The sequence below is a fragment of the Chamaea fasciata genome, unplaced genomic scaffold (genome assembly GCF_029207755.1).
Source record: "Chamaea fasciata isolate MVZ Bird 193981 ecotype frontalis unplaced genomic scaffold, bChaFas1.0.hap1 SCAF_23, whole genome shotgun sequence".
Taxonomy (NCBI): domain Eukaryota; kingdom Metazoa; phylum Chordata; class Aves; order Passeriformes; family Sylviidae; genus Chamaea; species Chamaea fasciata.
The window spans coordinates 6,595,158-6,619,522 of record NW_027094108.1 but is presented as its reverse complement, the minus strand read 5'-3'; the positions used below and the strand labels follow the sequence as shown (position 1 = coordinate 6,619,522).

General features: G+C 57.1%; 1 protein-coding gene across 1 annotated transcript in view; it reads left to right on the top strand.

The window, feature by feature from the left end:
* Nucleotides 1-1,108: 1,108 nt before the first annotated feature.
* Nucleotides 1,109-24,365, top strand: part of PAX7 (paired box 7) — a 116,739-nt gene continuing 93,482 nt past the window's right edge. Inside the window, exons 1-4 of the mRNA XM_066203252.1 lie at nucleotides 1,109-1,193; nucleotides 3,404-3,639; nucleotides 4,266-4,395; nucleotides 5,280-5,414. Of these exons, the coding sequence (XP_066059349.1) occupies nucleotides 1,109-1,193; nucleotides 3,404-3,639; nucleotides 4,266-4,395; nucleotides 5,280-5,414 (586 nt within the window). The remainder of the gene's footprint in view (nucleotides 1,194-3,403; nucleotides 3,640-4,265; nucleotides 4,396-5,279; nucleotides 5,415-24,365) is intronic.

Here is a 24,365-nt window from a genome sequence, read left to right as displayed (position 1 = left end):
TAATTTTATTTTTCAAGCCACGCCGCAATTCCCCCACCCCGAGCCGGGCCCAGCCCACACCCCGCCCGCCTTTCCCCTCCTAGAACCCTCTTAGAGTGGTAAAAACCCCCAAAATAAACCCACAAAAACCAACCCCGAACAACCACAACCCCGCAATTCCTAAATTTCCCCTGCTCTGTTTCACCCCGCTATCTTTTCCAGCCGCTCCAGCAGCACCTCAGCTTTCCACGAGGAGCCTGAGAATGACTAAAAACATCCCAAAAAGAAAAAAAAAAAGAAAAAGAAAAAAAAAAAAAAACCTCTGGGAAGGAGCGCGGGGCTCGGCTCCCATTGGTGCCGCGGCCCGGCGCGGATCCCCCTTCCCATAAAAGAAAGGAGCCGGAGCCTATCAGAGCCCGCCCGTCCTTCCCACCGCCCCAACTTCCCCGCTGGAGCAACTTCCAGCCCCCTCCTCCTCCTCCTCCTCCTCCTCCATCATCCCTCCAGCGCTGCCACAGCCGCGCCGCGAGGAGGAAGAACGGCAGCGCACGGAGCGAACCCGGGGGGCCGCGGCTCCCCCCGCTCTGCCCCCCGCCAGCCCCGAGCCGGCCCCGAGCCGGCCCTAAGCCAGCCCTAAACCAGCCCCGAGCCGGCCCTAAGCCAGCCCTAAACCAGCCCCGAGCCGGCCCTAAGCCCAGCCCAGCTCCGCGGCAACTTTGGCCGTGCCTGCTCTGCCCGGGTGACATTCCAGCGGAGCGGCCGCTCGGGACGCAGCCCCCAAAACTTTCCCGGGAATTTCTGGTGGGTGATCCCCCCCCCCCTCCCCGCCCCATCTATCCCCACTCCTTTCATCCCGAGCCTTGCAGGATTTTGATTAATTATTTTTGTTTCCCGCTTATTTTTTGATTATCGTTGCCGTTATTATTATTATTATTACTATTATTAGATTTTTTTTATGATTTTTTTTTCCCCCGCTCGGAGCCCCAGATTTCTCCCTTGTTTTGCAGCCGCTGGAAAGGGCTGGGAAGGTGGGAAGAGGCGGCCCCGCAGCCCCCCCCCCCCCCGGTGGTGCCCGGTGTCCCCCCCCCAGCCGCGGTTCGCAGCGGAGCCCCTCGGCCGCCCCCCGACCATGGCCGCGCTGCCCGGGACGGTGCCGCGGATGATGCGCCCGGCGCCGGGGCAGAACTACCCCCGCACCGGCTTCCCGCTGGAAGGTAGGTCTGGAACCCCGGGAAATCCCGCTCCGGCCCGCTGGAATTACCGGGGAGCGCGGGGGGGAATCGGGTCTGGAAAAGCGCCGCTCCATCCCTCTGGAATTAACTATGCGGGAGGTGTTTAGGTCTGGAAATCCTGGGAAAGCGCTGCTCCAGCCTTCTGGAATTAACTTGGGGGGGGGGGGGGGTTTAAGTGTGGAAAAGATCCGCTCCATCCCTCTGGAATCAGCCGGGGAGGGGGCCTTAAGTGTGGAAAAGCGCTGCTGCATCCCTCTGGAATCACTTAGGTGTGGAAAAGGGCTGCTCCATCCCTCTGGAATTAACTGGGGGGTGTTTAGGTCTGGAAGTCCTGGAGAAGCGCTGCTCCATCCCTCTGGAACCAGCCGGCGGGGGCTCTCGGGGCGGCTGAACTCCGCTCCTGGGGGGTTCCCGAAATTCTCCAAACTTCTCGCCCCTTCCCGCCGCGCTCCCCGCGAATTCTCGGGATTTGCTTTGCTGCTCTCCCGTGTTTCGGCTATTCCCGGGCATCTCACAGGATTTTTGGGGCAGCTTTGGGGTTTTTTTGGTTTTTTTTTTTTTTTTCGGACGGGCTGGTTTTTTAACATCCCGACAATTTCACCTCCGCGTCAAAGCGCGGGGCCGGGGGGAAAAAACAACCAAACTGACGGGATTTAACTTTTGGGAGGGTAGGGGGGGGGAAATAGGAATAAAAACCTTTTTATCCGGGGGTGCTCCTGGAGCAGCGGGAAGCCGGGATGTCCTTGGCCGGGGCTGGGGAGCTGTCACCTCGCCGAGTGTCACCCGTCCTCCCTCCGCCGTGCCTTTGTCACGCGGGGGGCGATTATTTCCAGGCACACACCTTCCCCCCCACCACCAAAAAAAAAAAAAAACCTGGAAAAAGAAAAAAAAAAAAGGAAAAAAAAAAAAAAAAGCAAATTTCTATCCGGGACCCCTCTGGCCGCATTTATTAAAAGCGGAGAAAATTTCATCCCGCCCGTGCTCAAGTGGCGAAAGGCAAAGCCGCGGAAAACCACGCAGGCTGCAAAACACACAGGGCGCGGGGATTTGCTGAAGTGCTTCTCTGTAGCAAATGAAGTAAAACAGACGGCAAGGGAAAGGATCAAAGGATTACAACAATATTTGCACAACATGACTGGGAATAATGAAAGGAGAGAGCGGCCGGCGCTTTTAGCGGCTCTTGAATGTAAAATTGGCCACTCGAGTGTTATCTGTCGATAATGATACATCCAGGGAGCGCCGGCCAAAGTGACTCGGAATTAGCGGTGCATGATTCTCGCTAAATCGCCAGGCAATTTCTGGAATCGACTTTTCTTTGTAGCAAGAGAGAGAAGGGGGAAAAAAATATATTTATTAAAAAAAAAAGAGAGAGAGAGAGAGAGAGAATAAAAATCCGCCCCCCTCGCCTCGCCTGGCGCTCGCCCCCTCCAGCCTCGCGCAAATTACCCAGCTGAGTTCTGCCCCCCTCCCGTCCTTCCTCCCCTCCTTTTTTCGCTTTAATTTCCAGCCTGTGAAATCGTATTAATCTGCGAGATCTGCCGAGCGAGGTGTTCGATAAATTGGGGAGGGGGAGAAGGAGCCGCCGCTGCCCCCGCGCCCGGAGAGGCGGCGGCGGCGGCGAAGCGGCCGCGGGGTAAAAACCCCCAAACGCACCAAAAAAACCCTCACCCCAAAACCATCCCCCCCTCCAAAAAAAAAAGCGCCCCGAGGGTTTTTCAGGGGTGATTCCCAAAAGTTTGTTGGAAAGCGGAGCTCCGGGAACCAAGGCGATAACGCAGGGAGGGTTTTTTGGGGGGAGAAACGGGAAGTTTTGGAAGCGTTTTGTTGTGCGGGTTTGGATCTTCACGCGTTCAAAATCCCGGGAATGGTTTCAAACCAAGGTGTGAAATCCCAAATCGGGACAAATTTCCAGGGACAGACACACGGGGATGGGCGAGGGGGGGGATTTGTATTTTCCCACTTTCCATGGGAAAATCTCCCGCGTGGCGCCGGGACAAACAAACACCGGGACAAACACCGAGAGCAGGGCACGGGCGAGACTTTTCCCCTCCTTTTCAACCTCCAAATCCCGGGAGAGAGGCGGGAGGTGCGGGGAAAGACACGCCGGATTCCCCCCTCTCTTATTTTAACTTTTCCCCGGGTTTGTTTTTTGTTTTGTTTTGTTTTTTTGGCTCGGGTTTTTCCCCCCGCAGTGTCCACGCCGCTGGGCCAGGGCAGGGTGAACCAACTCGGAGGGGTTTTCATCAACGGGCGCCCGCTGCCCAACCACATCCGCCACAAGATCGTGGAGATGGCGCATCACGGCATCCGGCCCTGCGTGATCTCCCGGCAGCTGCGCGTCTCCCACGGCTGCGTCTCCAAAATCCTCTGCCGCTACCAGGAGACGGGATCCATCCGGCCCGGGGCCATCGGCGGCAGCAAGCCCAGGGTGAGTGCGCTGCGGGCACCGCGCCCCGAAATTCCGCCGGGTTTTTTTGGAGCGCAGCGCGAGTTTTCCAAGGCGGTTGTTTTTTTTTTTTTTTTTTTTTTTGAGGGTTTTTTTTTTTTTTTTGGTTGGGAAAGGGTTTTAATAAAGCTGCGATTTTCGGCCTCTGGTGGGGAGAAAGCGGTGCCCGAGCTGGAGGTGATGGATGGATTAAAGCCGTTTCTTTTTTTTGTCGCTTCCACGTGCAACAAGTGGCGCGCGTTGGAGCGGCTCCGGCGGGGAGCGGGGAATGCGGGATTGTTCGGGAATAGGGAATCCCCGGGTGTCCGTAAACACCCCCAAAAGTGTCCCCGGCCCCGGACCTTAGGATAATCCCACCCCGCCGGTTCTCCCGGCCCTCAGAGACCCCACTTGTAGGATTTGGGGGAGCAGGGCCTTTCCCCAGCTCTGTTTCCTTCCTTTCCCCGCTCCCAATCCCAAACTGTCCACCGCAAACCGCGCGGCCAGGCCGGGCAGGGCAGGAATTCAATTCTTTTGAATTAAAAGCGCTTTTTCCCCCCCCTCCTCTCCCTTCCTTTCCCGTCCGCCCGCCCCCGCGGGGACACCCCGGCGCCCCTTGGTCACAAAAGCAGGTCGCGACTCCCGACGTGGAGAAGAAAATCGAGGAATACAAGCGGGAGAACCCCGGGATGTTCAGCTGGGAGATCCGGGACCGGCTGCTCAAGGACGGGCACTGCGACCGCAGCACGGTGCCCTCAGGTGAGAAGGCAGCTTGGCCACCATCCCGCGGGAAAGGTTTTCCCGAGGATCCAAGCGCGCTCCCGGCTTTGCTTGGATGGAGGGGGGAGCAAACCCCGGGATCTGGGGGGGATTTGTGCCCTGGCTGCTGCGGGACCGAACACAAACATAGCCCCTTTCCCAAGTTTTTCCAGCTCCATGGAAAGCCGGGGGCTGCTGGGGCAGGGGGAGATCCCCGGGGGAGCCCCCCGAATCCAGGGGGAAAGTGGAGCCCGGTTTGTCCCGCTGGGATATGCGCTCTGGGGGCTGGGAAATGTGCCCATGGGGCAGAGATCCATGGGATCCAGAGATCCATCAGAGATCCATGGGATCCAGAGATCCATCAGAGATCCATGAGGTCCAGAAATCCATCAGACCCAGAGATCCATCGGATATCCAAAGATCAATGAGATCCAGAAATCCCAAGAGATCCGTGAGACCGATGGTAGATCCATGAGATCCCGAGATCCATGGGGAGCGAGGCTGGATCCCAAAGCGCGGCCTGCAGGGATGTGTTTGGGGTCTGGGGCGCTCGGCTGTGAGGTCCCTGCGGGTTTCGGGGCGGCTCTGTAGGGCCAGAGCAGGCCCGGAGCTCCATCCCGGCTGTGGGAGCTGGGCGGCATTCGGGAATTGGGGGGAATTCGGGAATTGGGGCGATTTTCCCGGTGACAGGCCGTGTGGTGACCCTGGCCCCGTGCCCATCCCGGGCTCTTGGGATGGACATCCCGGTGCCGACGCGGCTCGGGGAATTCGGGGAGCCGGGAGCTGCGGGCAGGTGCATCCCCAGGGGAAGACGAGCGGCGCCGCGGCCGTTCCCGCTGTCCGCAGGCAGCTTATACTCGCCTTTCTGCCTTTGACTGTCCGAGGTTTAGTGAGTTCGATTAGCCGCGTGCTCCGCATCAAATTCGGCAAGAAGGAGGAGGACGAGGACTGCGACAAGAAGGAGGAGGACGGCGACAAGAAGGCCAAGCACAGCATCGACGGCATCCTGGGCGACAAAGGTACCGCGCGTCCCCGCGCCGCGCCGCGCCGGGGGGGGACACCGCGGGGACACCGGGGACACGGCCCTGCCTGCCGGGGGTGGCTCCAGACCCGCCCGGTTTGGGGTTTTCCCAAAAAAACCCCCAAAATCCCTGCGGGGAGCGGCGCTGGCAGGAGGTGGAAGAGCTGTCGGTGCTTTTTGCTCGGGATCAATTATCCATTAAAAAAAAAAAAAAAAAGAAAAGAAAGGGGCCGGGAATGGCCGGAGGGGGGGAAGAGGCACCTCGGAGGCCGTAAATGAATTTGTTAAACAGATTTCGCTGCCGCCGCCTAAGTGGTCCCCTGGAACCGGGGCTGACAGGTGACCGATGGCGCCGATCAATATCAATTAGGGACGGGAGCCGCCAGCGCCGCGGGGACACGGGGCGGGGGCCCGGAGCGCCGCTGCACCCCCGGATCATCCCGGGGAAAAATATCCAGGGAAAACGATCCGGGGGAAACGATCCGGGGGAAACGATCCGGGGAAACGATCCAGGGAAATCCTCGCGGCGCTGGCGGGGAAGGCTCCGAGCCAGGCCGGGGCCGGGCTCCGTTATCTCCTCCCAACGCCGGCTTTGGAGAATCCCAACTTTTCCCAGCCGGGAATGCGGCTCGGGATGTGGGAATTGGACTGCGGGCAGCGCCGTGATTCCAAAAGGAAAACAACATTTTTTTAAAAAAAAGGTGGAATTTTGAGGGAGCAGCCGGGAGGTTCCCCGGGGAAAACGGGGCAGTTGGAGCCGCTCGGTTCGGGCACACAACAAGCGGAGCTCGGCGGCTTTTTGGGGAGAAAACGGTGATTTTGGGGGTCCCGGAGCGCGGGTAATTTGGATTCGCCGCTTTTCTCCCGAATCGGTGCAAAGCGAGGACGGGGCTGAGCCGGAGTTGGGATTTTGGGGGATTTGTGGCTGTCGGGGTGAGCGGGATTCTCCCCCAGTCCCGGCCTGGGAATCGCGCCCAAACTTTCTCCGTCGCTCCCAAATTTCCCCCGGTTTGGGACAACGGGGACGTGGGGGAAATTTTGGGGCAGAAAAGGTTTCCCCGAGCCCCCACCCCAGGAGCTGGAAATGAAGGTGCACAAAAGGAGGTTTATTTTATTTTATTAAGGATACGATCCTTTTTTTTTTCCCCCCTCTTTTCCCAACCTTGAAGATGAACTTCACTTTACAAAGACCTTCGAGTCCATTGAAGCTTTTTAAGGAAAAGATTCCTGACCACAAAAGCAAACAGCGGAGAAAAAAAAAAAAAAAAAGGAAAAAAAAAAAGAAAGAAAAAAGAAAGGAAAAAAAAAAAAAAGAAAGGGGGGGAAAAGGGGGAAAAACCCGAGGCCGCCTTAAAAAAAACGGAGTAAAGGGATGGGGGAGGGAGGGCGCGTCCATTCTCATTCAAAATTCCGCGAGGAGGAGAAAAACTTTTGGACAAAGGGCCGAGGACGGGAAGAAAGGGAGATAAATTATTCAAAACTCCCTGCTGTTAGATAGTTTTGTAATATTATCGGAGCGGCTGCTGCAGAAAGGCAGAGCCGTTGGACGCTGCAAAATGTTGCTGTGATTTGGGAGAGGGGCGATGCTCATTTGCAAATCGGGGCCATTGTGTCCGCCCGGAGCTCCCCCCGCTCACTTTCGGGGTGTTTTAAATTTTATTAAAGGATGGGGGGGATAAAAAGGAGATTTGGGGAGGGAGGGGTTGAGTTGTGTTTTCAACCAGGCTGGCCGCTCGGAAAAAATATCTTTATTTTTGAAAGCGCGGGTTGGGTTTGGTTTTGGTTGGTGTTGGTTTTATTTTTTTTTTTTTTCGTCCTCGCGTTTTCCCCGTCGCCACCCCGAAAAGAATAGACCGAAAAAAAAAAAAATTAAAAAAAAAAAAAATCAGAATGAAGGAGCGGGGAGCTTTTTATCCCTGATTAGCACGCAAGAAGTGCGTGTCAAGAGGCAAAACAAAACGCTCCCTACTGCCTTCATGGGTGAGGCCGCGGACAAATCAAACACGAGCCCCCGTTCCTGGATGAAAGGGGGCTAATTTGGGCAAATTCCCGCGGCCGGAGCCTGTGGAGCGCCGCGCTCCCTCCGAGCGCGCAGAATCTCTCCCGGCCCCGCGGAGAAATCCCAATTTTCCCGCAATTCCCGGTTTGGTTTGGTTTTGATCGTCGCGCCGAGGAGAAATCCCTCACCAAAAAAAAAAACCAACCCTAAACCCGCGTGAATTTGGGTTCTTTGGGGGGTGTTGTGCGCATCTCCAAAGCCGCGGCTCCGAAAGGAGCGTCCAAAATTCCGAATTTCCCGCTGCCCGGGCGGGTTTTAACGCCTGGGAAAGTTTTAATGGCCCCAATTAAGATAATTGATGATCCCGCTTGTAAAACACTGGCGGGCGGCGGCTGCGCGCTGGAGAACGCTGCGATTTCTGCTCGGGGGAAAAAAAAAAAAACCAACAAACCCGAATTTTGGTGGAAAACCCGGCAATTTCTGCTGGAAAAATCCCGCAATTCCTGCCGGAAAACAACGCCATTTCACAATTAAAAAATCTCTTCAGAGCCCTTTTCTCCCTCCACCCAATTTTCAAGCTCGCAGAGGTTGAGGCAGGGAGGGATTTTTTTTTTTCCCCCCAATTTTATCAATTTCCGCGCCCAACGCGACTTCTCCCCCGGAGAGCTGCGGGGAGAAAAGGGGGCGAGAAAAAAAAAAAAAAACCCAACTTCGGGTTTGTTTTTTTTTTTTTTAAAAATCTTTTTTTTTTTTTTTTTAATTCCGCCGCTGCCAAACGCTCCGTGGCGGGTTCTCCTCGCGGGGAGCCGGGGGAAGACAGCCCTAAATGCTCTCTCTTTTTAAGTGGGAAAGAAAGCTTCCACCCTGCGCCTGTTTCTTTCTATCGTCTGCTTGGCATTTAATAATGTTAAGACTTATTAGAGCTGGTAATGAAAACTGTGGCTGTTGAATAGGGAGCTGTGTTGGAGAAGGGTGTAATAGCTCCAAGGCATGCTAAGAAATGTATTTATCCCCAATCAGTACTCACTCTCTGAGTTCCCAGCACAAACGTTAAGTTGAAGGGTTTTAAGGCAGATTAAATTGAGCCTTTATTTCTTTGCACTTTCATCTTTAAACGGCTCACTCCAGCTAGCCCTGGGCGGATATTCATGAGGCTTCACTTTGGGTTTTTTTTTTTCTTTTATTTTTTTAATATATGTTTATTTTATATATATATATATATATATCTCCTTGTTAAGAGCGAGGTGTTGTCGCTATTTATTGCTGTTAGTGTAATTGTTGTGATTTGGGGGGGGTTGTTGTTATTTATCGGGGAGCGGAGGCGTCGCTCTCTCCCTCGCTGGGGGTGCGGGGAAGGGAATTTGGGGACCCCCAAATTTCGGGGGGCGCCGCTCGGGGGTCGCTGGGGAGGGAATTCACTGAGTCCAGACCCGGGGGGTGTCCCCCCCAGCCCGAGCGTGTCCCCCCCGGGCAGCAGCGGGGATGGAGCCCCGTGGGGGGCGGGGGATGCTCGCGGGGACCCCCCCCTCCCCCCCGGGGTTCGGTTTTGGGGTGGAAACGCGGTTTTTAGGGGATTTCCCACACTCCGCTTGTTTCCCCCCCCCAAGTTTCTGCCCTCGGCTGATTTTGGGGGAAAAGCTGGAGAGCAGAAGGATCGGAGTTCAGGTTTTGGGGGGAAAGATGGAGAGGGGCGAGATCGGGGTTCAGGTTTTGGGGGGAAAGATGGAGAGGGGCAGGATCGGGGTTCAGGGTTTGGGGGGAAAGATGGAGAGGGGCAGGATCGGGGTTCAGGTTTTGGGGGGGAAAGATGGAGAGGGGCAGGATCGGGGTTCAGGTTTTGGGGGGGAAAGATGGAGAGGGGTAGGATCAGGGTTCAGGGTTTGGGGAGAGCGGCAGGATCGGGGTTCAGGTTTTGGGGAGAAGCTGGAGAGGGATTCAGGATCGGGGTTCAGGTTTTGGGGGGAAAGATGGAGCGTGGCAGGATCGGGGTTCAGGGTTTGGGGAGAAGCTGGAGAGGGGTTCAGGATCGGGGTTCAGGTTTTGGGGAGAGAGCGGTGGGCTCGGGGTTCCCCGGAGCCGGGGACACTGCGGGAGCGGGGACAGGGACAATTCCAGCCGGGAACTGCCAGCGCTGCTCCCGCCGGGTTTTTGGGGAGCCGGGGGGGTGGGGTGGGGTGGGATTTTGGAGCATCCCGCCCGGTTTGAGGGAGCTCACGAGGAGCGGAAAGAGCAGGGGGACCCCCCAGACGTGGGAAGGGGCTTTGTTCCCCGGGCCGGCCGTGAGGGGAGCGCGGCTGCGGGGCCGATTTATCAGCAAACAATCGGCGCGGGTTTAAAAATCAACACGCGGCTCCTCTGTAAATGTGTGTTTAGAAGCGCGGGGGGGGCCCGCGAGCAGACACTTCATCAAATCAAGGGATTACCAAAGGTTGGCAATCTAATCAAACAGAGCCCAGGCGGGATTTGTGAGTGTTGCGAGCGGGATCAGCTCTAATAATGGGGGGCAGGAGAAGAGATAGGGAGGTGTCAAGCAATTCATTGGCTTTAGGCTGAGTTATTCTGTGCATATTTCAGGCCGAGAGGAGAGGGAAGAGAGGGAAAGAGGAATATAAAAAAAAAAAAATCAGGGAGAAGGGAGGAGGGGGGCTGGATGCGGGCGCACACGGAGCTTACATGTCACAAAAAAAGCTGAGACAAATGAGGTACAACAATAAACACAGATAACAATTACAAAGGCAAACAGTGGCTTTTGGGAACGAGAACCTGGGCTACATAAACAAAGTCGGCAAATGTTCGCAAGATAAACTCCTGCCTAAATCGAGTGTGACGGGGAGGAGAGAAGAGAGGAGGAGAGATAAGGCTGGAGAGGGGAATAAACGAGAATAATCGAACACGAGGCGTTTGAAAAAACAAACTTGAGACAAGGATGCGGCGAGCGGGGCTCGGGCGCGCGGGAGGGAGCGGAGCAATATCAGGGAGATGTCTGAGATGCGCGCCTTGCTCCCGGTTGGGGTTTTTCCCTCTTTCCCTCCCTTTTTTTTGGGGGGAGAAGGGAAGGATCCATCCCGGAGCGGGGGGCGGGGGGATGGGAAGGGAAATCTCAGGATCTCAGGTGGGGAACCCCGGACGGGAGAGGAGGAAACGCGTCGGAGACGTTTTAATGTGGAATTTGGAGGTGATTTCATTCCCCAGGGCGGGTAGGAAGCAGATTTTGGGCGCAGGGGGGAGATGGAGCCGCGATAGAGCAGCGCAGGAAGGAAGAGGGGAGGTCTCGCCCTAATCCCAGGTTTGGGCCCTAATTGGGCGGGCAGGGAGGGGGCAGAGACGGAATTAAGGCAGGAAGGGCTGAGAGGGGAAACGCGCGGTCCGGGGGTTGCTGCAAACAAACAGATCCCCCACACCCAAAAAAAAAAAACCAAACCACAAAACCAAAACAACCCCGCTTTTAACCCGAAATCATCTGAAGGAGCAGCTCAAGGCCGCGCCGGGTCTCGCTCTCCCGCGGAGGATCCTTTCCAAGCGGGAATTGCGCGCGGGGGAGCGGAGAGACGTGTCTGCAGCGTGGTTAAAGGAATTAGATATTTACCAGTTTGAAATAAGCCTGGGTATGGAATAAAAAAAAAAAATGGGAAAAAAAAAAAAAAGGAGGGAGAGGGAGAGAGAGGGAAGATGAGACGGGAGAACACTTCAAACGAATTCATCATCTGGAGTGGCGAAGGGGAGATTTAGAGACAGTATTGGGAAGTTATTTAGATATTAATAACATATTTTCCTGAGGCGTCAGGAGTGCCTCCATACGCACTTTTCCCTCGCAGCTATTTGGCTGGGTGAAATATGGGAGACCCAAATGTTGGGGAGAGATAACACAATCAGCCGAGCCCTGGTCCTGCGACTGCATCGCGGCGTTAAACCCGGATTAACCTCCCCATTCCTCCCCCTCCCCCGCCGCCGATTCACACACCCCCCCCCACCCCACCCCCTCCCCAAATTCCACCCCCACGAGAAGCTTTTTTTTTTTTTTTTCCCAAATTTTTTTTTTTTTTCAGGGGAATTTCCGCGGCAGGGTTTTAAAGCACATATAAGAGCGGGGAGGGACTTACCCCGGCATTAGGGTGAAGGATCTTTGGGGAAATTGCGTTTGCCACAAAAGGGGAAAAAAATAATAATAATAATAATAAAAAAGCGAATCGGGGCCCCTCTGCAGACCTGGGCTTTGCAGATATTCCGTATTTATGGGAATTATTCTTAAAAAGAAGTGGGGGGGGAAAAAAACCCGCCAGTTTCAATCGGCTGCCGCTTTTCTCTCCTCGTCCCCACGAGGTTTTAGCCGCCCTCTTAATGGTTTTTATTTCGTGCTTTATTAAATGGGAACTTCAGCCTGGTTTGGGCTCTGGGGTTTTTGGGATGCTCGGAGGGATCCGAGCCGCGGGGGGATGGGGGGGGGGGAGGCCCGGGAGCGCTGAGGGGGCAGCGCAGGAGCCAGACCCCCCCAGAATTGGAGTTTTGGGGGCTCCTCCTCCCCGGCTCCCCCCTCAGCCCAGGAAAAAGCTGGGATGGAGGAGTTGGGAAGCGCAGGTGCAGCTCCGGGAGGGAGCAGAGCTCGGGATGGGGCTGCGGATTTGGCGGGGGGAGGGAGGGTCGGGGTATCCCCCTCCCGAAAAACCCTCCTCCTCCTCCTCCTCCTCACTCCCGGCTCATCCCAAGGCCGGCGCTCGGCGGGGCCGCGCCACAAAAGGAGCGGGATGTCACTAATGCCGGTTTATAAAGACATTTGTCACCCGGAGTTGGGGACAAGGGGGGCAGGGGGGGGCGCGGGGAGGGCGGGAGGCGCCAGCGGAGCGGGGTTTGGGACGTGCAGGGATGATGGTGATGATGAGGATGATGATGACCGTGGCGATAATTTGGGGGCACCGTCTGGGACTGACCCGTGCACTTGAACGGCCCCCGGGGGTGTTGGGAGGGACAGGCGGGTTTGGAGCTCCTTAGACAGGGTTTGGAGCTCCTCGGAGAGGGTTTGGAGCTCCTCAGGACGGGTTCGGAGCTCTTCAGACAGGGTTTGGGGCTCCTTAGACAGGGTTTGGAGCTCCTCGGGGAGGGTTCGGGGCTCCTCGGGAGGAGCTGTATCCCCCTTAGAGGGGGTTCGGAGCTCCTAAGGGGGAGTTTGGAGCTCCTCGGAGAGGGTTTGCAACTTCTTGAGGAGGGTTTGGAACTTCTGGAAAGGGGTTTGGAGCTCCTTGGAGGGAGTTAGGAACTCTTCCAGGGCAGCTGCCTCCCCTTAGAGGGAGTTTGGAGCTCCTCGGGGAGGGTTTGGAGCTCCTCGAAGGGAGCTGCATCCCTTTGGAGGGGGGATTGGAGCTCCTCGGGGAGGGTTTGGAGCTCCTCGAAGGGAGCTGCATCCCTTTGGAGGGAGTTTGGAGCTCCTCGGGGAGGGTTTGGAGCTCCTCGAAGGGAGTTGCATCCCTTTGGAGGGGGTTTGGAGCTCCTCGGGGAGGGTTTGGAGCTCCTCGGGCGGAGCTGCGACCCCTTGGGACGGTCTGGCGAGGGGGCAGAGAGGGGGACTGAAACCAAAGCCCAAGGGAAGGGAGAACGGGAGCGGGTGAGGAGAGCGGAGGCAGCGCAGGAAATGGAGCCGCTCGGAGCCTTTGATCCCTTATCGGGAGCGCAAAGCGGGTTCAGCGCTGACAGCGGCCGGGGCCTCATTAGCGACCGGGGCCTCATTAGCGACCGGGCCCTCATTAGCGGCCGCGCCTCTCCGGGACCGCGACCCGAGACCGCCCGCGCCCGGCTGCGGGTCCGGGAGCACCGAGGGCCGGGAGGGCGGCTCGGCACCGGGAACGGCACCGGGAATGGGAATGGGAACTGGAACGGGAACGGCACAGGGAATGGCAGCGGGAATGGGACTGGGAATGCAGCGGGAATGGGATTGGGATCAGCGGGAATGGCACCGGGAATGGCATTGGGAATGGCAGCGGGATGTCATTTGGGATGTCATTGGGAATAACACTGGCAATATAATTTGGGATACCGCTTGGAATATCATTGGGAATATCATTCGGGATATCATTTGGGTTATAATTTGGGGTTTAATTTGGAATGTCATTTGGAATATCATTGGGAATACCATTTAGGATATCACTTGGGATATCATTTGGAATATCATTTGGAAATTCTGCATCTCTGCGTCCTTGGGGCCGGGCCGGGCCGGGCGGGGATCTCTGACTGATGAAATCCGCGAGGGATTTTTGGGCTGCCGGGCGTTTTCGGAGCGTGGCTTTTCCCAGAGAAATGTTGGAAAAAAATCCCCAAAAGCAGCAGCCAGGTTTTCCTCGGGAGAGGGGGGGTGGGGTGGATGTGGGGGTGTCGCGGCCCAGGGACGCTCCCCCCGCCTCCCCCTGCACCGGGAGCGACCCCCGAGGGGAATTCGGGGAGCGGAGAGAAAGCTGTGGGTCCAGGGGCGGCGGGGGGTCACGGGGGTGTCCCCTGTCCTATAGGGAATGTCCCCTGCCCCATAGGGAGTGTCCCCTGTCCTATAGGGAGTGTCCCCTACCCCACAGAGACTGTCCCCTGTGCCACAGGGAGTGTCCCCTGTCCCAGAGAGAGTGTCCCCTACCCCATAGGGACTATCCCCTGTCCCATATGGAATGTCTCCTGCCCTATAGGGTATGTCCTCTGTCCTATAGGGAATGTCCCCTGTCCCACAGGAAATGTCCCCTGCCCCATAGAGAGAGGGCTGTCACCTGCCCCGTGTTGGAGTGTCCGCTGCCCTTTAGAGAGGTGTCCCCTGCCCCATATCGGGCTGTCCCCTGCCCCCCCGGGGGATGTCCCGCTGCCCCACAAGCTGATGTTCCCTCACCCCACTGAGGGCTCGTCCTTTGCCCCCTAAGGACGCTCCCTGATCCCAAAGGGCGCTCTGCGTCCCTAAAGGATTCTCCCTGCCCCAAAGGACTCTCTCCCTGTCCCGGAAGGAGTCTCCCTGCCCCTGAATGATTTTCCCTGGCCCCAAAGAACTCTTCCTGCCCCAAAAGACACTCCCTGATCCCAAAGGATTCTCCCTGGCCCCAAAGAACTCTTCCTGCCCCAAAAGACACTCCCTGATCCCAAAGGACTCTCCCTGGCCCCAAAGGACTCTCCCTGGCCCCAAAGGACTCTCCCTGATCCCAAAGGACTCTCCCTGATCCCAAAGGACTCTCCCTGATCCCAAAGGACTCTCCCCCGCCCCGGGGATGTTTCCGAGGGCACCTGGCGCTATTTCCCTCCCCCCCCTGCCCTGCCCCGGACCTGCCCCTGCCCCGGCCGAGGGAGGAAAGGGAAAAGGAAAAGGAAAAGCTCTTCTCGGCTCTCACCGCGCTCCCCTCGGGTGGTTTTTTGTTGCTAAAATTGGAAGGAGCCCCTGGCTGACCCTGGGCATCGGGGGGAGCCCCGGCCCCGACCCTCAGAGCCGCCTTTGTCCCCAGCCCCGGGATCAAAGCGACCCGGGGACATCTCCGGGAGAGGGGCGGGGGTGGGGACAGCTCCGGGAGCGCCGGGCCCAGACCCGAGCGGAAAAAAAAAAAAAAAGAGAGAGAAAAAAAGCGATTTTCCCATTTTCCACGGGAATGGGGGAAGCCCGGCCCTGCCCCCGCTGCCTTTCCCGGCTCGGGAGCGCGGCGCCAGCCCCTCATTTATTTCATTTATTTCATTTCTTTCATTTATTTCACTTCTTTTTACTCCCGTGGCCGGGACGCGTCGATTTGCATTTTTATTGGGAATTAAGGGAGGCAAAGTTGATTCCAGGAGCCGCTTTCGGAGAGGAGCTGGGAGCACCCGGCTGGTCCTGGGCTGGCTCAGACTCGGGGGGGGGGAGCGCCTGGAACCACTCGGGAAACTTCCACAAATCCACCCGCGCGGAGCCTCGTGTTTGCTTGAATGGCGATTGATTTGGGGTCTGTAAGGGCAGGGAGGAGAGGCCGGGGGGGCAGAGGACACCCCGCTGTCTGGGGACATTCTGGGGACATCCAGGGGACATCCAGCGATGTTTAAATCGGGCCCCGCCCGTGGGGTCGGGACAAGAAAGCGCCGCTGCCCTGAACGGGCCGGGGGGGTGCAATTAAGGACAATTAATGACCCCCAACCTCTGCACGATCCGGGAGCTGCTGATTCTAAAGGACTATTTATGTTTATTTATAAATATTTATCTCGCGTCCAGCGCCAGGCCGGCCTTTTCCAGAGGGATCCGGCATTTTTTTTTTTTTTCCCTCATGCGGCGACTTAATTATTTTGAAATTCCTTCCCCACTCCCGCAGATGATGCTGTTTGATGCTAAAAAGCAGCAAATTGAGCTATTTGAAGCTTTTTTTTTCCTCCCCCCGCCTTTCCTTCCCTGGGAATGCGGATATTTGGGTTGTACCTGGTTGCTCCGTTGATTTTTATTTTTTTTTTTTCCCCGGAGTTTGGTTTTTTTTTTTTTCTCCCCCCCTTAATCTCCTTCCAGCCCCAAACCCTCCCCCGCGCGGGGCTCGCTGTGCTCGCAGCGGGATCGCGGCGATTTCCACGCCCGAAAACTTCAGGCAAAAAAGGAGGAGGGAAGTTTGCAGGCTTTGACAAACGGTTTGTTTGGCCGGTTTGTTGGTTTTTGGGGGGTTTTCTGTTGTTTTTTTTTTGGCGGGGGGGGAAGTTGTATTTTAAATAAACAAACCGAACCAGGCGGGTTGTTTTTTGTTTTTTTTTTTTTTTTTTGGCCATCCCAAATTCACCGCGGGAGGGTTGGAAGGAGGAAGAGAAGGTGCAACCTCGGGTGGTGAAACGCAAGGGATGGGTTTTTTTTTTTTGGGGGGGGGTGGGGGGAATGATGTAAAAATCACTCCCGAACCTCCGCGATCCCTAAGGGAAAACGCTCCCACAGGTTCACGGAGCAGAGAGGGAGAAATTCCCCAATTTTTTCCCGGCTCGGCCAAGCTCTGCCAGGGAATCCAGCGGGGATCCCTCGGCTGGGATCAATCCCAAGGGATAAAACCGGCCCAGCGCCGAGCTCAGGGCTCGGGGCTCCAGCGCCAGGAGCAGAAACGATCCCCCCAGCCCCGAACCCGCGGGGAACCCCAAATCCCGGGCTGACTTTTCCCCCCTGCCCGCCTGGGAAGGGGAAAAGCGGCGCCCCGGCCCCGCTCCTCTGCAGCCCCGCGACTTTCCTCGGCGATTTTAAACTTTCCCCCTGTCGAATTCGATTTTTTTTAAACTCTTCTTGCCTCCCCCCTCCTCCCTCCCTCCCCCCCTATTTTTTTTTTCTTTTTCCGCGGGTATTTTTTTCTTCTTCTTCTTCTTCTTCTCCCCGCGCTCTGTTTTCTGTCCCGTTAACCCCGAGTCCTTTTTGTGCGCCCGCCTTTCAGGGCGAGCGCGGCTTTACAGCTTGCTACACTTTCTAAGTGCCTCAATGGCCACTTTAGAAATACAAACAACTTTTAGAGATAAAATAACCAAACCAGAATGGGACTTTCAATGGGGGAATAGTTGTTGTCCTTTACCATGGAGTGTGCAGCCGCCTCTGCCTAATCCAGCTTTCATTTTCACCGACAAATGCCAAGAATCTATATCTGTCTCCCAACCCCTCGGGAGCTTGATTACACGACAAAAGGCTGCCATTATCCGCCGCAGAAAACAGGGAGGGGACACGGGGGGCTCGGGCCTCTGAGGATGAGGGCATCTCCAAACTATTGACTTAGTGGATGAAGTCAAGAGCAAACACGCTGAGATCTGAAGGGGACGGGGCGGGGGGGGGGAGGATGCTCGGGGAAGCGGCGGCGGAAAAAAAAAAAAAAAAGCGGCGGAAAGTCGCGGAAAGTAGCGCGGAGAGAGGCTGGGGAGGGTCGGATCCGTCGGGGAAAGGTTTTTCTCCTTCCCCATGGCGCTCTCTCGCCCGCCCCCCCGTTCAGATTTAATTTTATTTTTGCCTCGCGTGGTGGTGTTTTGGTTTTTTGGGTTTTTTTTTTCCCGTTTAAATTGTTTCAAAGGGTCTTCTCCACCCGTCCCCACGGAGAATTTGGCGCTTTCCTCTCGCTGGGAGAGAGGGGGGGGAAAGGAGAAAAAAAAAAACCCAAACCGTGATCCCTGGGGATGCTGCGGGAGTCCCCACCCCGCCGTCCTGCGCCCGCTGTGACCCCAAGAGAACCTCACCCCAAAATCTGGGGGGACTGGGGGAAATCTCCGCCCCAGCCCTCGCTGCTGGAGCGCGGCCGGACCCCGATTTTGTCCCCAACCCGGGTCAAGGTCTCGGCCGCGGGGCCGGGGCTCCACCCCGCAGGGGGACCGGGGATTTGGGGCGGTCAGGAGGGTGAGGAAGGGGATGAACCCCGCAGTGGGGCCGGCAGGGAGCAGGGGCCGCCCCACGGCGCTGAGCCCGGCCCGGAGCGACCCCGGCACCGCCCGGCCCCTCCCGCCGTCACCTGCGGAGAAATCCGCACCGGGGGCATCCCGCCGCCCTTAATTGCTCCTTAATCAACGCGGTGCCTTCAAAGAGCCGGTTTTGGGGGGCGAGAAGCGGCGTTCCAGCCGCTCCCGGCCCGAGGAGCCCCAAACCCGCTCCGGCTTAAGGGATTGAAAGGTGTCGGAGCCGGGCCGGGCCCCGCGGAAAGTCCCAGACAAAGGGAGAGAGGCTGGCGGGGAGGTGGGCACAACCTGGAGGATCCGCTTTGAAACTACAAAGGAGCCTAAATTCGGCTTTTTTTAAAAAACCCAACTCGTCCTGGCGGGGCGCGGGCCGAGTTTGCGGCGCTGGCAAAAGGATTTTCCTCCTTGCAGTAAACCGGAGAGCCGAGCTTAAATGTTTTTATTTTTATTGAGATATTATTTGCGTTTCACGACGCGCAGGGGAAGGTGATGAACCTGCTGCTGGCAGCGGGAGGCTGAGCCGGGATCGGGCTGGGGAATCCTTCGGTTTTCCCCACCTTTGCTTTGGGAAAAGCCGCCGCGTTCCCGGCGCTGCGGACGGTTCGGTGCCTGGCAGGGAAAGAGCAGCTGCTGCGAGAGAGAGAGAATAAGTGTTAAAAGAAAAGGGGAGGAAAAAAAAAAGAAAAGAAAAAGAAAAAAAAAATCCTTGTAATCTTGGGACGTGTTTAATCTGCGTCTCCCCGAGTCCCAAAAGGCAGCGGGCCCCGTCTCTCTGATTTATTTTTACGCTCGCCTCGTTTGCATCCCAAAGAAGTAAACTGCTATTTTTAACCGCCGGTTTAAAGCTTAATTAAAAGCCCCTAAACTGATTGTTTTGAAAATTGATTTAGAGGAATGGCCCCAGGGCTGAGACGCTATCGCGGCCGAGGCGCGCAGCTCGCTACGGGTTTAACCCCGGAGCCGCCGGAGCGGGGACACGCGGGGCCGGGGAGGGGGACACGCGGGGCCGGGGGCTCCCCGCGCCCTCCGCGCTCAAAAGCCCTTTGTTACCGCGGCTCCCGGCCCGCCCGGCCGCATCTCCGGCCGTTTCCTGGGGTGACGGGCTTTAATTGAATTAATTGCATCCAGGGGATGCCGCTGACACCGGGAGCCCCGGGGTGCTCCCGGACCCGGCTCTGCCGGGGGGTGCCGAGAATTTTTTTGGGGGTGTCCCCAAACCCCTTCATGCTTTGCCAGGCTCCCCCTTTTCCAGCCCTCGGGAATTCCAGCCGGCCGGAATTCTCTTCCGAGGGGAGCTTTACCTGCTGGAAAGGGCTCGGAGCGGGAGCTGGGGCTGGAATGTGGAGAGGAGAGGGAGGGTGGGAAGGGAAGTGGCGTTCCAGCGCCGTAATTAGATGTAAACAAGAATAGAGACGGGGCTCCGTGGTCAGACAACTCGATTGTGAGGGGATTAACACCTCGGTAAACCAATAAAGGCCCCGAGAGGCTGCGGGCCCGGCAGGACCGGCCGCGGCTGATGGGCGCGCCAAGAAACCCCCCCAAAAAAACGGCCCCGACACGCGTGGGGCCACCCCGGCAATTCGGGGAGTCCGGGCTGGAAGGTTCTTGGCAGAGGTTTGGGTTTTTGGGAGCGTTCTGCCTGTCCGGGGCGGTTCCCCGCCCTCCCTCGGGGTGCCCAGGGGCCTGGAATCGTTTCCCGGCACCCCCTGGCCCTGTTAATTAGGGCAATAAATGAGTTAAAGAGGATCTCCCGCCGGCCGAGCGGGGCCGAGCTCCCCCACCTCCACACGTGCCAGCGGGATGGTTCCTCTGGCACGAGGTTCCTGCAGCCCTTTAATTTTCTCCATCCCCTCTTAATAACAGCTTAAAAATAATAAAATCCTCCCGAGCCGGCTCGAGCCAAACCCTGGCGGGCGCAGCTCTCCAGGTTCGCCTCCAACCGGGCTTTTGTGGCCGCTCCTTTCCCTCCCGGCCCGGCTTTTCCCCCCCCAGACTCTGAGTGGATGAAGGAGTTTAACCTTTGGGAAGAATAAAAAGAAACCCCAAATCTCTCTTTGGGGTCCGGCTTTGAGGGGCGCGGCGCTACCTGCGAGCCCCGCATTTCTTCGGGACCGAGCGGGCGCCGAAGGGCTCGGTGTCACAGCGGGTTCAGTAACTCCCCTTTGTCCCCCCCGTCCCTCCGCGGGCTCGGGGCTCCGCGGGCAGCGCCAATCTCGGCGCGCTCCGGGGCGCGGGCGTTTCTTCCTTCCCGCCCCGATGGCAAATAAGCGCAAGATTAGCACCAGCAGCTGTTTGGAATTGGAACAATGGAGAGACCTAGGAAGTGGCGAAATTGAAAAAGGAGAAAGCCCCGCTCCGCTCCCTCCCTCCCTCGCCCGGCTCAGAGTTCACCGAGTCAGACTGCCTGACTCGCCGTGACCTCCGCGGGGCTCTGGGCGCTCGGGGGGAGCCGCCGACACCGCGGGGAAAGCGGGGGGGCCGGGGGGCACAGCGGGCGCTTTTAATGAAATTTCCTCCCCAAAAGGAAGGAGGTTCCGCCAGGTTCTGGCGGAGCTGGACGTTCCCCTCCGGCCGCCGGGGGTGGATTTGGGGGTTTGTGGGGATGAGTTTCCCCCCTTTTCCCTCCTCCTCCTCGGGGTCCCAAACGCGGTGCCGCTTTTGGGGCGCTGCTCCCGCGCTGGCCGGACCGCCGGGAGAGGTTTCAATGGGATCCCCCCCCGCCCCCGTAATGGATTTGACTCGGAAATCTCGACTTGACCAGTTTTTTCCTCTTTAAAACAAACTCATTAAACTTGTCAACACTCATTAGGGCCTTGAAGCGCTGAGCGGGAGCCGCCGGGGGCTGCCCGGAGCCCCGGCTCGGCCCCGCTCCGCGGCGGCTCCGCGGGGAGGGAAAAGGCGCTGCCAGGAAAATCAACGCCTTAAAAGAGAAATCAAGGGAGGACAGAGGGAGCCGGCACGGGGAGGGGGCCGTGCCTTGGAAATGGGGGCGGCCCCGCGCCCCCCCGGCCCCGGGCTCGGCTACAAAGGAGGCGCCGGCCGAGGGGAGGGCTCCGGAGGGGACTCGGGGCTTTGGGATCTTCCCGGGCGGGGATTTGGGGGTCTGGGGGGGGGGCGATGGATCCGCCGGGGCTGCGATTCCTGCGAGTGCCGGGGGAAGGGGGAACGGGAGGGGGAAAGGTTAGAGGCGGCTCCCGGCCCTAAATCCCCTGGAAATGAGGCTGCTCTCCGAAATTCCTTCCCAATCCCTCTGGCCGCAATATTTGCAGAGCTGTAAAATTAGTCGGGGATCGTCTCAATTCTGCCGGCGGGACGAAAATTGCTTTGGGGTGGGTTTTGGGAGGGGGGGGGGCAATTAAATGTTGCGCATTTCCCCGTCCCTTCTCAATAGCGGGTTTGTCTGGGGTGGACTCCGATTTTATTTTTTTGGGGGGGTTGGGTTTGGTTTGTTGTTGTTGGTTTGTTTTTGGTTTTTTTTTTTTTTTAAACGGGTTTATTCCGACGCTTTTCAAGCCTCGCTTCTCCTTTAAGGGGCAAACCCCCCCCGCCACCCCCACCTCTGTTAAAAATAAAATAAAAACAACAAAACCCCAAACCCCACTCCTCCGAGCCCTTCTGTTCTTCCCCTCCCTGAGAATGAGAACATCAGCTATTCAAGCGTATTGATGAACTCCCCCAAAAAGTTTATTAAGAGGGGCGAAAACAAAAGGACTAAAGGCCGCAGGCAACTGGACAGACAGTTTATAAACTGAGCTGCCATTGTCCCCCCGAGGCAGATGCATGAATACCTCTGAATGGGGCCCTTTGGAGTGACAAGATCAAGCCAGACAACAGCATGGTAAAAGGAAGGAGCGCCGCTTCTCCCTCCCCGAGCCCAAAGATCTGCTCCCCCTGCTCCTGCCGCATTCACGGACATCTGCAGGGGGAGGAATAAATAGCTCCTCACAGCAGCGCGGCCCGGGGGGGTTGGGGTGTGCCCCCCCGGCCGGGCGCTCTGCGCCATATGCTGCGCTCGGCTCCTTCTGGGCAGCGCCGGGCCTCGAGTGAGCCCCAAAACGGCAAACGTCCCTTCCCTTCTCCCTCTCTTCACTCCTTCTCTTCATTCCTCTTTCCCTTCACTGCTCCTTCTCCTTCTCCTCCTCCTTCTCCTTCCCTCTCTTTCCTTCCCTTCACTCCTTCTTCTCTCTTTTTCCTTCCCTCCACTCCTTCTCCTTCTCCTTCTCCTTCTCCTTCTCCTTCTCCTTCTCCTTCTCCTTCTCCTTCTCCTTCTCCTTCTCCTTCTCCTTCTCCTTCTCCTTCTCCTTCTCCTTCTCCTTCTCCTTCTCCTTCTCCTTCTCCTTCTCCTTCTCCTTCTCCTTCTCCTTCTCCTTCTCCTTCTCCTTCCCTCCACTCCTTTTCCTTCCCTTTTCTTTTCTTTCCCCACTCTCTCTTTTTGTTCCCCTCTTCCTTTTCCTTTCCCTCTTTCCCTTTCCTTCTCTCGTTTTCCTTCCCTTCCCTTCTTTTCTTTCCCTTCTCTCCCCTTTCATTCTTCTCTCTCCTTTTCCTTTCCCCTGTACCTTTTCCTCCCTCCCATTCCTTCTCCCCTCTCTCCCTTTTCCCTTCCCCTCTCCTTTTCCTCTTTCTTCCCCTTCTCCCTTTTTCCTTCCCCATCCCATTTCCCTTCCCCTTCTCCCTTTTCTTTCATCCCCATCCCCTTTCCTTCCTCTCTCGCCAATTTCCTTCCCCTCTCCCTTTCCCTTCCCTCTCTCCAATTTCCTTTCTTGTCTCTCCAATTTCCTTTCCCCCATTTTCCTTCCCTCTCTCTGCAGTTTCCTTTCCCCCCTCTCCCTTTTCCTTCCCCCTTTTCCTTCCCTCCTGCCCATTTTCCTTCCCCTCTCTCCCCTTTCCCCCTCTCTTTTCCCTTTTCCTGCCCCCAGCCGCTGGTAAAATCAGGATTTATGGCCCTGCCGTTCCCAGGGATCCCTCGTGCTCAATTAGGTCTGCACAGAGCAATTCCCCTTAATGGGCTTTGATGGATTTATTTCATTTTTAGGGTTTATTTCATTTCGGGATTAATTTTATTTTACTTTCCCCTCTCCTGTGCTGCCAGGAGGAGGGGGGAAAAAACGGATGAGGAGGGGCAGGGGATGGAAAACCTGGAAAAGTCCCCAAATCCAAGCCCCAAACCCTGTTGGGTTCCCTCATTCTGCCCCTGCAGACCCTGTCCCAGATGGAGGGAACAGGGCCGGGCAAATTTGGGTGGAACCGAGGAGCTTCGGCTTCTCCCAGAAAACTGCCCGGAGCTGTGCCAGCACCTCGGACAAGATTTAATTGGCTTGATTTAATTCAGACAAAGATGACGAAGCTTTGGGGGGCAGAGGTGTTTGTTTTATGTGTGTTTGCAGTGGGGGGCGGCTCAGGGTCAGGATTTGGGGTTGGTTTGTTGCCTGGACAGTGGGAAAAGCCGGGAAAGAGGGATTTGGCACACCCCGGAACAGCTTCCAGGGGTGCAGATCCCAACAAACACCCGGGCGGGGAGGGAATTGTGGAGGTGAGGGCAGAGGATTCCCAGCGCAATTCCCACAGCCAGAACCCTCAGTCCCCGTGTTCCCATTCCGTCCCTTCCCATCCTGTGGATCCCATGGTTCCCGTGGATCCCATCCCACCCCCATCCCATCCCATCCCATCCCATCCCATCCCATCCCATCCCATCCCATCCCATCCCATCCCATCCCATCCCATCCCACTGACTGCATCCCATGGATCCCATTCCATCCCATCCCACTGATTCCATCCCATTGATCCCACTGATCAATTGATCCCATTGATTCCACCCCACGGATCTCACCCATGGATCCCATCCCATCCCATCCCATCCCACCCCATCCCATCCCATCCCATGGATCCCATCCCATGGATCCCATCCCATGGATCCCATCCCAGGGGTCCCTGCTGTTGCCTTCCCACAGGGAGGGAATTTTGGGATCATTTTTTGGGGCACCTCCCCACGGGGAAGGATTTTTGGGATCATTTCCCAGGGATGGCTCCTCGCAGTCCTGACCCAGAGACGTGCTGGCTCCGAGTGCTGCTCTGGAGGGGGGTCAAGGAATGCCCCAAATCCCCAAATTCCCTCTTTTCCAACCCCAGCAGACCTGGAGCCACTGTCCCAGGGCTGATCCCATTCCTGACCCTCCAAACCCGGCCTTGGAGCTTCCCGAAGGAGCTCCTGGAGAGGGCCCGGAGCCACAGGGGCAGAACCCACGGATTTAACCACCCCAAAGAAACCCCAAAGTGGGAGCAGGGAGGAGAAAAACCCCTGGGAAAGGGGGAGAATTCCAACCCAAGGGGAAAAATTCCTGGGCAAAGGGAAATGTTGGGAACTGGGGAATCCCTGAGGGATCGGCTCCGCGGGGAACGTGGGGAGCTGGGTTGGGGGGCAGCTCCGCCCCTCCAGTCCTTATCCCAAGGTGAGCTCCGGGCAGGAATTCCCACCCCAGCGGGACAAAGCTGAGCGCATTCCCAACCCCTCATTTGGGGAGGAATGGGAAAATCCGGTTGATTAATTAATTAATTGATTAATTATTAACCCTTTGAGCAAACGCATCCTGGATC